The sequence below is a fragment of the Lithobates pipiens genome, unplaced genomic scaffold, assembly GCF_037356315.1.
Source record: "Lithobates pipiens isolate NorthernLeopardFrog02 unplaced genomic scaffold, aLitPip1_a1.2 Scaffold_18, whole genome shotgun sequence".
Lineage (NCBI taxonomy): Eukaryota > Metazoa > Chordata > Amphibia > Anura > Ranidae > Lithobates > Lithobates pipiens.
In genome coordinates, this window is record NW_027507758.1 from 337,306,790 (window position 1) to 337,319,983 (window position 13,194).

Below are 13,194 nucleotides of genomic sequence, written 5' to 3' on the forward strand. Positions count from 1 at the left end.
TTACATTGCTGCCACTAGAAGTAGCCTGCAGCACTGCTTTCTGCATGAAACGTAGATATTTCAGTTTTTTTTTTTTTTTTTATACCATTTACTATCTGGACTTGAAGAACACAGGAGCATTATGGAGTAATGGTCACAACTGAAGCATAAGACCCCAGACATTTACTCCAACCACTATATAAATATGGGCCTATTGCCACAATGGAGGGAACTTCTTTAAGAGATTTTACCGATTCTGATAATGGTTTGGCAGATCAATGTTACAGTTAGCACAGAATAGAAAGCCAAGCCAGTTTATTCAAACTTGCGGGAACTCAACTGTTAGTGAAATCTTGAAAAGACATACCCAAAAAGACTTGCAGCTGCAATTGCAGCGAAAGGTGGTTCTACAAAAAGATTGACTTACAATGCACGCCACACTTTTCAGATATTTGTAAAAAATCTTGAAAACCATTTATCATTTTCCTTCCACTTTACAACTATGTGCCACTTTGTGTTGGTCTATCACATAAAATCCCAATAAAACACATTTACATTTTTGGTTGTAACATTACAAAATGTGGAACATTTTAAGGGGTATGAATACTTTTCCAAGGCACTGTAGCAGAAAGCTGTACAGCTAATGGTGCAAGACCTGGAACAGCAGGCTAGTTCTCCAGATGCAGGGTAGTACACTGTATTAATAAGGTTGAAAGAAACCCCAGGTATATTTTAGTCAGTTGCAGGAGGCTGTGGTGACCCAAAAGCTGCCTCTCCTGAAACAAACTGTGGGGAGTCAGAAATGGCAACAGAGGTTACAGACCCATTTTGTAGATGCTGCAGCTTAGTGCAAGCCTCTGCAGGCGAATTGTTTCAACAACTGGGTATGAACAGATAGAAAGTCTAAAGTAAACATGGTGGTGGCCTTGGTCCTGCCTGAATATGCTAAAGGAGACCCCAATTATGAATACTCTATACTAAAAGGGGTCTCAGGTTCCACATAATGGGTGTCCAGTTCATTTGGAGATACTGAGAAAATGCCCCCCGAACCAGGTAAAGGGTGAGGTCAGCCACGGGAGCAGGACTGTCCTTGAAAACATGCTGTGCCTCATATTGTTAAGCAAATAGGCACAATGTGAGGCAAGGCCTCAATACTCAACAAACCCAGGCAGCTGATGTTGAGGAGGGTTTTAGGAGGCAAGAGATGACAAACTCAAGGTAGGTGGGTGGTGGATCAAAGTGGTGCTTTAACCCCTTCCATACTCATATATGCAGCCTTACAGAAGCATGCATTTTTCTGTGAGGCCGCATATACAGTGCATCAAGAAATTATTCACAGTGCTTCACTTTTTTTCCACATATTGTTATGTTACAGCCTTATTCCAAAATGGATTAAATTCAGTATTTTCCTCAAAATTCGAAGCCATACCCCATAATGAAAGAAGTTTGAAATCTTTGCAAATTTATTAAAAATAAAAAAATGCAGAAGCTGGCTACGTACCTATTTATAGCGGCTAAGCGGACCATTGCCCAGGCATGGAAGACCCAACGGGTGGCGTTCCACGGAGTAAACGCACGCATGACCACTATGCTTCTACATGAACGCATGTCCAGCATCGTACACGATTCACATGCTAAATTCCTAAAAGTCTGGGAGCCGTGGATTTCCTATGAGGTCCCTACGCTTCAAGCAGCATGTCTAGGCCTGGTTTGACTCCCTTTCGTGGGGCCTCCGCGTCCGAGTTTCCTTATCCCTCCTTTCCGTCTCTTCTCTCTAACCTTCCTTTCCTTGTGCTTTCGTTCACTTTACTCTTTTTGTAGCCTCTCTTTCTTAGATTCACTTATGCCCCCTATGACAAGGAGTAGCGGATGAAGGGTTCTCCCCTCATAGACGACAGGGGGGTTTAGAGTTCATATTGCGGCTAACTTTGATGCCACTCCCTGTTTACATTACATTTGTATAGCGGGGAGATTGACCCTTTTGACTGGTATTTATGTATTATAGCCCCTGCGAGGGCGCTACGTGAGCAGTTTATGTTTTCTTGTTTACTCAAACTTCTAATAAACAGATTGAAACGAAGCAGTGGAAGCAAGATGCACCTGATCTCAATTTTGGGTGGCATGGCAAAGGCTGTGAATACTTATGTACATATGATTTTTTATTTTTTTTTATAAAATTTTTATTCAATTTGCAAAGATTGCAAACAAACTTCTTTTATGTTGTCATTATGGAGTATTTGTAGAATTTTTAGGAAAATAATGACTTTAATTTCATTTTGGAATAAGGTTGGAACAAAATGTGGAAACAGTGAATCGCTGTGAATACTTTCCTGGATGCACTGAATACATATCTGTCTTTATACAGCGAGCTCCCAGCGCAGAGACCGGGCTCTCATTGAGAGCCCCAGGTCTCTTACTAACGATCGGGACTTGAGTCACCTGATCACTGTAATAGCCTCTGACTGGCCATCACAGTGATCAGTTACTGTGAGCATGCCCGTGTTTACTTCCTCTTCTGAATGAAGAGGAAGATGCGTTGCATCTTTATATCGTCCTCTCCTGCAAGAAGAGACACAAACAAAAGTGTGTTAAAAAAAAAAAAAAAAAAAAAAAGAGCCAGGGTTTTAGTGCTAGTTTGGAGTCAAAAGGTCACCGTCAGAATATTTTGGGTAGAATAATAATTATTTTTTTAGAATAATAATTATTTTTTTTAATACGTATTAGTGTCTGTTTCACGCAGGATAAAAAAAAATGCTAAATTGTACACTATTGTTTCTGGGCTGTACTACAGGAACAACTACCATACACGTATATGGTATTGCTGTGATCGTCAGGAGCTGGAGAATTTACAATGAGGTAAAAAAGTATTTGATCCCCTACTGATTTTATACAAAGAAATGATCAGTCTAAAATTTTAATGGTAGGTTTATTTTAACAGTGAGAGACAGATTAACAACAAAAAAAAGCTTTAAATCGTTATAAAAAGTTATAAATTGATTTGCATTTTAAATCAGCGAAATAAGTATTTGACCCCTTTGCAAAACATGACTTTGTGCAAAACCCTGGTTGGCAATCACAAAGGTCAGGCGTTTCTTGTAGTTGGCCACCAGGTTTGTACACATTTCAGGAGGGATTTTGAGGCTGACATTTGTTAACTCAAAGCTCCCTCAACATTATTTCTATGGGATATGGGATAGGATATTTCTATAGTCTAGGCCACTCCAAAACTTTAATGTACTTCTTCTTGAACCACTCCTTTGTAGCCATTGCCCTGTGTTTTGGTTCATTGTCATACTTGAAAACCCATCCATCCATGACCTATTTTCAATTCCCTGGCTGAGGGAAGGAGGTTCTCACCCAAGATTTGACGGTACATTGCCCTGTCCATCATCTCTTTGATGTGGTGAAGTTGTCCTGTCCCCTTACCAGAAAAACGCCCCCAAAGCATGTTTCCACCTCCATGTTTAACGGTGGGGATGGTGTTCCCGGGGTAGTCGAGTTGCTGCCAAAGAGCTAGATTTTGTTCTCATCTGACCACAACACTTTCACCCAGTTCGTCTCTGAAGCATTCAGATGTTCATTAGCAACTTCAGACGGGCCTCTACATGTGCTTTCTTGAGCAGGGGGACCTTGTGGGCGCTGCAGGCATAGTGTGTTACCAATTGTTTTCTTGGTGACTATGGTCCCAGCTGCCTTGTGATCACTGACCAGATTCTCCCATGTAGTTCTGAGCCGATTTCTCACCGTTCTCATAATCATTGAAACTCGAGGTGAGATCTTGCATGAAGCCCCAGACCGAGAGAGAGAGTGACAGTTATTTTGTGTTTCTTCTATTTGCGAATAAACGCACCAACTAATGTCACCCTCTCACCAAGCTGCTGGCAATGGTCTTGTAGTTCATTCCAGCCTTGTGTAGGTCTACAATCTTGTGCCTGACATCCTTGGACAGCTCTTTAGTCTTGGCCATGGTGGAGAGATTGGAATTTGATTGCTTCTGTGGCTAGGTGTTTTTTATACAGGTAACAAGCGGAGATTAGGAGCACTAATCTAAGCTCTTTACCTGTATAGAAGACACCTGATAGCCAGAAATCTTGCTGATTGATACTTATTTCACTCATTAAAATGCAAATGAATTTATAACTTTTTTGAAATGCGTTTTTCTGGATTTTTTTCATTCTGTCTCTCAAATGCACAAGATAAGCAGCAAATACTTTTTCCCTCACTGTATTTTGGGATGTTCTTTGGTGGTAAATTATGGTAATGGCAAGACATATACAGCTAAATTAAAAAAATATATATTATTTTTAACACTATTTTGGGCCAGTTTTCCTTTGATAATAATAAGTAATAATATTAATAAAACTCATCAGGAGATATCCATTACCATTTACCACCAAAAGAAAGTCCAATTCTTCCTGAAAAAAACAAAGCATGATCAACATGGATACACAATGCAGTTGTGACGATATGTACAATTTTATTAACACGTCAAAGTTGTAAAATTGTGACCATTTTTGAATTCCTGGGTTCCTCAATGGACAATGAAGAAACCAGTTTACTACGTTCATTGTGTATCCAGGAATACTAAAGTGAATCTTAAAATAATAACATAACATGAGAAACCTGAAATGGAAACTCCCCCTCTCATTTTCCAATTAACAAACATGCTCGAGCAAAAGGGTACATCAGTCACAGTAAAGGGTTAGCTTTACTGTTCCAAAAAAATTGTTTGCGATCTAATAGACCAGGGCTCAACAAATCTTAGGCACCAGGTCCACTAGAAATTGTACCGTGGCACCTGGGATTTAGTCAGTGACAGGCTCCTCAGCTACAATTACAGGGCAGGCTGAGGGCTGGTCTTGGCTGGGAAGGTGGAGTAGGCACTCTGGTCACAACAGAGCACTGGTAAATTATGGGGAACTCTATTAGCAGCAGCAGCAGCAGGGATGAAGACAACCCGGGGATGGAGCAGAAAGATAGTGGTGCGGCAGCCACTGACATGGCAGGAGGAGCGAGTAGCCAGCAGAGTGCAGTTCAGCAGATCCCTGGTCGGTCTCGCTGCTGCTGCTACCCACCCCAGGGTATTGCTGGAGCAGGCCCAGCTGGGGGAGGTGGTGGCTCGGCTCAGGGACTCGGGGGCTCTGGAGTCAATGGTTTCCCGGCACCAATGCGACCTGCTCCACTGGTTGGAGGAGAGGCTGAGCTGGGAGCAGTTTATAGAGACACTGGAGGGCAGAGCCAGTGCCCAAGAGGAGTGTGAGGAAGTAATGCCCTGCCTGCCAGCATGTCCAGCCCAGGCGCACATTGGACACATCCGGCCTATTCACATAGCAACAACTGCTGCCGCCATCTTGGGTATGGGAATCAGGAAGTGGAGCCTTTCGGCTTAATTTCCCGGTTCCCTACTGCGCATGCGCGAGTCGCGCTGCGCAATAAGGATAGTCCCCGCTGTCTCTGGGATCCGTGTGTTTTCCAGCAGGCAGCGGGGGGACCTTCGGAAAGGGGCGTAGATTCTGCGGCAAGGGGCGTACCTTCTGCAGAATCTACGCCGGAAGTGGGTGCAGATACCTGTACTGTACAGGTACCTGCACCCCCCTCCCTCCTGAAAGGTGCCAATTGTGGCGCCGGAGGGGGGGGGAGGGTTCCAATGAGTGGAAGGTCCACTTTAGGGTGGACCTCCGCTTTAACTCAACTTCCACTACAGGAAGACTGCTGTACAGAAACATGGAAGCTGCAATTACTGCTTTGTCATTCAGGGTTATGCCCAGGAGCCAGACTGCCTTTCACTCTGTGTGTTCAGGGCATAGGAAGCCTAGCAACTAGCATTTTCAAAAGGAGCTCAGCAATGCAGCCTCCATACATGAAGGAGCGCATGCATGCTTTCCCTGATTTATCCCCAGATTTCAGGTGATGAGCTCAGCATCATGGCACTGGGGAAGATGGTGCAAAGTGCATGTGTGACGTTTAAATCTGAGAGCTTCAGAGTGGGCATCAGCGGCTGGAGGGCCACGGAAACATCTCTCTTGCATTCAGACATTGCAGGTGTGCGGTGCGCTATCTACCCTGTTGTCATGGCATTGAGCTGGGTACCGTAAGAAACTGTAGAGAATGTATTAATGGTATTTGAATCAGGGAAAGTGTGCTCTTGTAATGGCAGAGGTGAGTACCCTGCGTTGTGCATCTGTAAAGACACACATAAGAGAAGGGGTTTTGTCATTGAAAATAAAGCTTTGTTAAAAAAAAAAAAAAAAAACACCACAACACCATCTCCTAACTTGATTCAAAGCAAATTTGCCAAGCCCTGATCTAATAGACAATTCCACTTTCCATTTGAGTCTTCTCACAACAGTACTCTGCATCATAGTATACTTACCAAGGTGCTTTAACGGTGTTTTACATTCATGTGTTATTCCATTTACAATTTTAGGAGTTGAGTCTGTTTGGGGAAAGAGAGACTTAAGAGTTGCAGTTGTCTCCTGTTGTTCTTCATTTCTTCTAAGGGCGTGCCTGCCAACATACTGACCACGTCTTGTCCCAGATGAGTCACTTTCAACAGTCCCAGAGCTTGTGTCATTTGGAGCAAGGTTTTGTTTCTTGTTGGATAATTTCTTTGTAGTTGACTTGGCAGAAGAACCTTGCAGGCAAGCCTGTGAATCTCCTGGGATGGTAGAGGTTCTGCTGTCATCAGCCTGCGATGCAGGCTGCAAAGTCCCAGCTTGGTAGAAAGGGTTTGGATAATACACAGGTTCTTCTAGACCAGGAAAACATATGACAGCTAAAAACCAGTGGGCACTAGAAAACAAAGATAAATGTAATTAAAAGAGGTCCTTTTTATACAGGTTCAATGTCTACGTTTGGTTGTGTAATAGCGATTAAGCTTTTAAAGTGGAGGTCCACCGAAAAGTGAAACTGCTTATATGCTTCCTCCTCCCCCCCCTGGTGTCATATTTGTCATCTTTCAGGTGGGAACGGGGACCTGTTTATGACAGGTCTTTTCCCACTTCTGGGAGATGGGCCATAGTCCAATCTCCCTGAAGTTCGACCCCCCTGCCAGGCAAATTAGAAAAAGCAGCGCGCTTCACGCATACGCAGTAGGGAACCCGCAGTGCCAGGTTCCCTTACCAGGAATGGTGGAGGCAGCACCCGGTGAGTCAATCCGAAGATCGGCTGGGGTGCTGATCTTTGGATTAGGCAAGTGCCCCAATATGAAAAGTCAGCAGCTAAAGTATTTGTAGTTGCTGACTTTTACATTTTTTTTTTTGGCTGGATCTCCTCTTTAAAGCATTTCACCAAATATCTCTCAACTTTTATACCAATGCTTATACAGCAAAATGTTGGCAAGCAGACAGGCAGGGAGGGAAGGGGGAAGAGGACACAGGAGACAAAGCAGGGCTGTAGATGATGGAGGCACGTAAACTGACCAGTGTCAGGGCTCAGCAGCCATGATAAAGCATGGGCAATTTACAGGGGGGGGGGGGGGGTACAGCCAGGCAGGATCAGCCAGGTTTTGTTTAGGTGTTGCAGGGGACCAAATGACACAGCACAAGCACCGTGCTGTATAACATGCTTTAAGGGAACAGGATGTTTTATTTTTTATTTTTTTGGGTTAACAAACGTTTCAATGGACAAGAATGAAAGTACTGTTGCTCCAGAATGCAGGCTTACAGGTGTACGAGAAACCAAAGTGCCTCACTAGTGGGATAAACCTAATGTATAGTCCAGTGAGCAGGGTGTAGGCGAAGCAGCAAGGTGCTAATCTGCAAATTCTGAATAGAGGCGTCAGGTGGGTGTGAATTTTAAAGGTAGCCAAAATTACAAAAAAACAGTTCTTATAACAGTCAATGCCATGTTTAGCTGTATGGCTGGAGTTCTACTTTGAAACCTGCCTCAATGTGAAAAGGGGTCTTAGGCGTTTTAGCGCTAGAAATAGCACCTGTAAAGCGCCTGAAAACTGCCTCCCATGCTCTACAGTGTGTGCTTTCACACTGGGGAGGTGCGCTTGCGGGATGTTAGTCCTGCAAGCAGCATCATTGGGGCTGGTTGAGAGTGCTGTTAACAGCAGAGTAAGGCATTTTCGGGACAATGGGTACCTATTTTACGCCCCTTAATCGAACTGTATTGATTGGTGGTTATAGGTTATGTTGTCACCGTCTACTGTCCATCGGAGTGGTTTAGATAAGAAAGGGAAGAATGGTGGCGTTCACAGGTATATGTAGTACATCTGCTAGATAATGTAGTTTAGAGGCAAGAGGGTATAGGCACACGTAGAGAAGATTGGCCAGTCATTATGGGCATTAAATTAAGGGAATGAAGGGTAAGAGACCCTCAAAAATGCCCAGTGCAAGAGGAGCGCTATAAAATATATGAACTGAAGGTGTCGTTCCGCCTATACTGAGCCCCTAGATCAGTGATGGCGAACCTTGGCACCCCAGATGTTTTTGAACTACATTTCCCATGATGCTCAGCTACACTGCAGAGTGCATAAGTATCACGGGAAATGTAGTTCCAAAACATCTGGGGTGCCAAGGTTCGCCATCACTGCCCTAGATTAATGGTTAAAGTGGACAGGGATCCATAACGGGTAACTGGGTTACCAAAGTCCAGAGGGACCAAGAATCATGCAGAGTAAACAGCTAGAGAAACAGTTATCTATGTGAGCAGGATGGCTCAAGGGTGACAATTAACAATAGACATAAAAGGGACATTTTGATGTTAAAGTAGTGGAATGAATTTAGGGTCAGGCACTACAACTAGTAAAGTTAAAACAGAGAAATGAGAGTTAAAACAGAATACTTTATATGTTGTCAGAGAGGGAAGATGGGATGAGCACTATGGCTGCCCATCTGATCACAGAATCATAGAAGTTAGAGTATGAGAAGTATGGGTTTAAAATACATGGGATGCAAAGGACATCAGAACAAAACAAGGAAAGCAGAATTTAAGCAGGGAAATATTAAAGAGTTAAAGAAAGTGAGAGAATGATATGCACGTGTCGTGTACAAATGGGAAAAATGAAAGCGATTTTAGAGAGATATTTGTGTATGTGTGTGAATGCTGGAACCTTTAGTTCCATCTCTTGTGTGTGTGTCATGTATGCAGACGTGACCCCCTCCTTTGCGCTCTCATGAAAGAATGTAGCTGGGATGAGAGGTCGGTGATGAGCTGGAAAGACACCATGCTAATTTCAGTTTTTTATAACAAAATGTGCCGGGTTAAATCAATCTAATGATAAACAATGTGATCACAATTATTTTGAATCTGTTTTCCAAACATGGTAAAATGAAGTTAACATTTAACTGTGTATTACACCAACTGAATATCCTTTGATAGCGGAAAATGACCTCCTTTAAGGATATTTATCTGTGGATATATATTAGTATTAGGGTGTGATATTGAGATTATCATTTGATTATTCATTTCTAATATGAGTTTAACAATTTTATTAATGATATAGCTATAGTGTAACTGGTTTAGACAACCTTTGGTTTGAAATGAAATCCAGGTTATTGGGGAAATTTGTAAGATGGCATTAGTTTAGATTAAGATAACATTTTTGTAATTTTACAGTTATACAACCCTTATTGAGTGAAAAAAAGATTAAGATGAGGTTAATTGTAATACAGATGCCATAATATTTAACAAAGCCAAGATGGATGGGATCCATAAGAAGTTTTTCTATAAAAATTCAATTGCAAAGATCTGATAATAACTTGATGTGTGGTCTAAGATCTGAGAGCAATAATAAATAAAATTTAAATATAACAGACCCATCACATCAAGTCCACACATCCTGTTAGGATAGATGTCACCTGCAGCCAGTTGTATATTTTTTGATGTGACTGAGAGCTTTCTGTTCTGTCATATACAGATTGTCGGTCCTTTTGCTTTTATTTTTGAAATCCAAAGCAGAATGTGTGGATTGTGAAATGGTGTGCCCCTTTTCCTTGTAAGTGCTGTGGTATAAGCAGAAGAATATTTGGGATTTATGGACATCTCTGCATGACCGCAGAGTAATGTTATTTATTATAATATTGCCAGGCAATTGTTGTCCTTTTGAAACATGAAACTGGAGTTCTTACACAAACTGCATGATAGAAAACATGCAAAAGGTGCTATTAGACAAAGTTACAGACATTATTTTGGTCAAATATTTAATTTTTAATGGTCCCACATTCTAAACAGTAAATATATAGCTAACTAAATGTTTGTCAAATGAAATGTTCAAAATATGAATTTGTTTTGTTTATGTACAAATCTAGCAACGAAAAATGCATACATTTGAATCCAGCCACCTTATTGCCTCTATTGGATGAGGCTGGAGACAAATAAAAAAACACGTGTTAAATTGATGACGTAGGAATCAGCTGCTGTGAGCCCAGTGCACAACACACTCCCTGAAGACCCAGATATTTTTTTTTTTGTAGAGTTGATCGCGTATTTATACTGAGTATGCAGTTTATTACCCAGAAGGATACTCTGTATTCAGTCATAGGATCCTTTCCTCCCAGCTCAAGAAGCAGAGCTCCACGTTTTAGCAAAGCTTTCGGTTCCATTTGAAAGCCCAGAAAAATGCTTTTACTTCTGCAGGTAAACCAAGCAAGCAAAGGTAATTTGATTGGCTGTTTTCAGCCTTCAAGCTTCTTGCTGAGGTAGCCATACTAACATTAAAAACTCACACATGGAAGCAGACCAGGTGAATAAGGATACTGCATTACAACCCCGGGCACTTGCTGGGTCTGCTCAACTCACAGATTCCACCCTAGTTCTAGCCCAGTATAGCTGAAATTAATAATTCAACTTTAAGGACCCCAGAATGAGAAGAACAAGTGGTCCACAGGGGGCAATTTCTTATGAAACAGGACTTTGGAAAAGGTGATCATTTATGTCTGCCAGACACTTTTCCCTCCAGCTTGACACATGGACCGTGTCATCAGTCATAAGCAGTCATGGCTGCCTTAGTATATGAACATGGGATAGAGCCAGGGTTCTCCAGTTTTTTTTTTTTTATAATAATTCTTGTTTTACCGGTTACCAAAGGTGTTACCAAAAGCTGAACATCCCTTCCAGAGATTACAAAAAGGTATATCCAGATGCCCAAGTCAGGTTCGTACGAGTATGCATTTTGTCTGCATGGACATGTTTTCTTGCAAATGCTACTGCAAAGGCCACAGTAAAAAGTGTTATCAAAAGTAGTTTGTAAGGGCAGAATCTACAGCGAGAAACAGAGGAAATTATGTTTATAGGAGAGTCCTTACTAGAACTATTGAGGTTTTATTTTTACACCTCTACTGTCTACAATGTAGTGGAAAAAAGTAGAATAAGAAACTAGAAAACTTTTGCCAGAATGTTTTCTTTATCCAGCCCCTAAGGTGCTATTGGACTCTCTCCCTATGGGATTTGGTTTGGGAGTGTGTTACTCACTTGCTTATATTTTGGATTAAGAGATATTGATATATATAAGGAAATGTTTGGAGACTACATACAGCATCTATTTCATGTACAGTTGTGCAAAATTTGAGGGATAAGTCATCTGGATCCACACCAGACACTGATTCAAAGAGGGAAACAAATCAAACACAGAGATTTATTTTATTTAGTCATTTTTGCACAGTGTAGGGTATTATTTATTCAAATACCAATTGTAAGGGATATATCATATATAATTGATTTAAAAAGTAGTTTATCCATGTTGAAGTCATATTTGTCTTTTGTAGGTCTTCCATTTTATTTAGAATTGTCTGTGTTTATATATGTAGATAAGTCAGCATGCCAACAATTAAGCCAGAACAGTGTTTCTCAACTCCAGTCCTCAAGGCGCCCCAACAGGTCATGTTTTCAGGATTTACCGCAGATGAAATGGCTGTGATAATTGCTAAGGCAGTGAAACTGATTAACCACTTTCAGACCGGACCATTTTGCTGGTAAATGACCAGAGGTCTTTTTACACTTTGGCACTGCGCTGCTTTAACTGGTAATTGCGCGGTCATGCAATGTTGTACCCAAACAAAATTTGCGTCCTTTTCTTCCCACAAATAGAGCTCTCTTTTAAAGGTATTTGACTGACTCTGCGATTTTTATTTTTTGCGATATAAACGTAAAAAGACCGCAAATTTTGAAAAAAAAATATTTTCTACTTTTTGTTATTAGAAAAATCCAATAAACTCAATTTTAGTCATACATTTAGGCCAAAATGTATTCAGCCACAAGTTGCGGGAAAATTACAAACTTTAATTGTTTTTAATTTTTTTTCACAAAGTTGTCACTAAATGATATATTGCTCACGCATGCCATGGGCATATGTGAAATGACACCCCAAAATAAATTCTGCTGCTTCTCCTGAGTACGGGGATAGCACATATGTGGGACTTTTTGGGAGCCTAGCCGCGTACGGGGCCCCGAAAACCAAGCACCGCCTTCAGGCTTTCTAAGGGCGTAAATATTTGACTTCACTCCTCACTACCTATTACAGTTTTGAAGGCCATAAAATGCCAAGATGGCATAAAACCCCCACAAATGACCCCATTTTATAAAGTAGACACCCCAAGCTATTTGTTGAGAGGCATGCTGAGTCCATGGAATATTTTATATTTTGCCACAAGTTGCGGGAAAATTACAAACTTTTTTTTTTTCACAAAGTTGTCACTAAATGATATATTGCTCACGCATGCCATGGGCATATGTGAAATGACACCCCAAAATAAATTCTGCTGCTTCTCCTGAGTACAGGGATACCACATATGTGGGACTTTTTGGGAGCCTAGCCGCGTATGGGGCCCCGAAAACCAAGCACCGCCTTCAGGCTTTCTAAGGGCGTTACAGTTTTGAAGGCCATAAAATGCCAAGATGGCACAAACCCCCCCCCCAAATGACCCCATTTTGGAAAGTAGACACCCCTAAATTTAGGGGTACACTAGTGAGACTAGGTAATAAATGGCGGGTGCCCTGAAACTATAAAAAAATAACTAACCAACCAGCGTCACCTGTAACAGTTATATGGTGATCACTGGTGAAAGGGTTAACTAGGGGGCAATCAGGGGGCTTTATGCGGTAGTATATGGGGGTCCCTGGCGCTATAAAAAGCTGCGGCGAACCTAAATACCTACCTGCCTAACTAGCGTCACCTGTGACACTAATACAGCGATCAGAAAAACGATCGCTTATTAGGCTGGGTTCACACTGGAGCGATGCGGGAACGCCACGAATCCGCGGCGGGTT

At 41.7% G+C, this 13,194-nt stretch overlaps 1 protein-coding gene across 8 annotated transcripts in view; it reads right to left on the reverse strand.

Moving 5' to 3' along the window:
* Window positions 1-13,194, reverse strand: part of SENP6 (SUMO specific peptidase 6) — a 157,535-nt gene that overhangs the window by 24,051 nt on the left and 120,290 nt on the right. For all 8 annotated transcript variants that reach the window (XM_077487361.1, XM_077487362.1, XM_077487360.1 and 5 more), the window contains one exon: window positions 6,353-6,771. In XM_077487361.1, coding sequence (XP_077343487.1) covers window positions 6,353-6,771 — 419 coding nt within the window. The remainder of the gene's footprint in view (window positions 1-6,352; window positions 6,772-13,194) is intronic.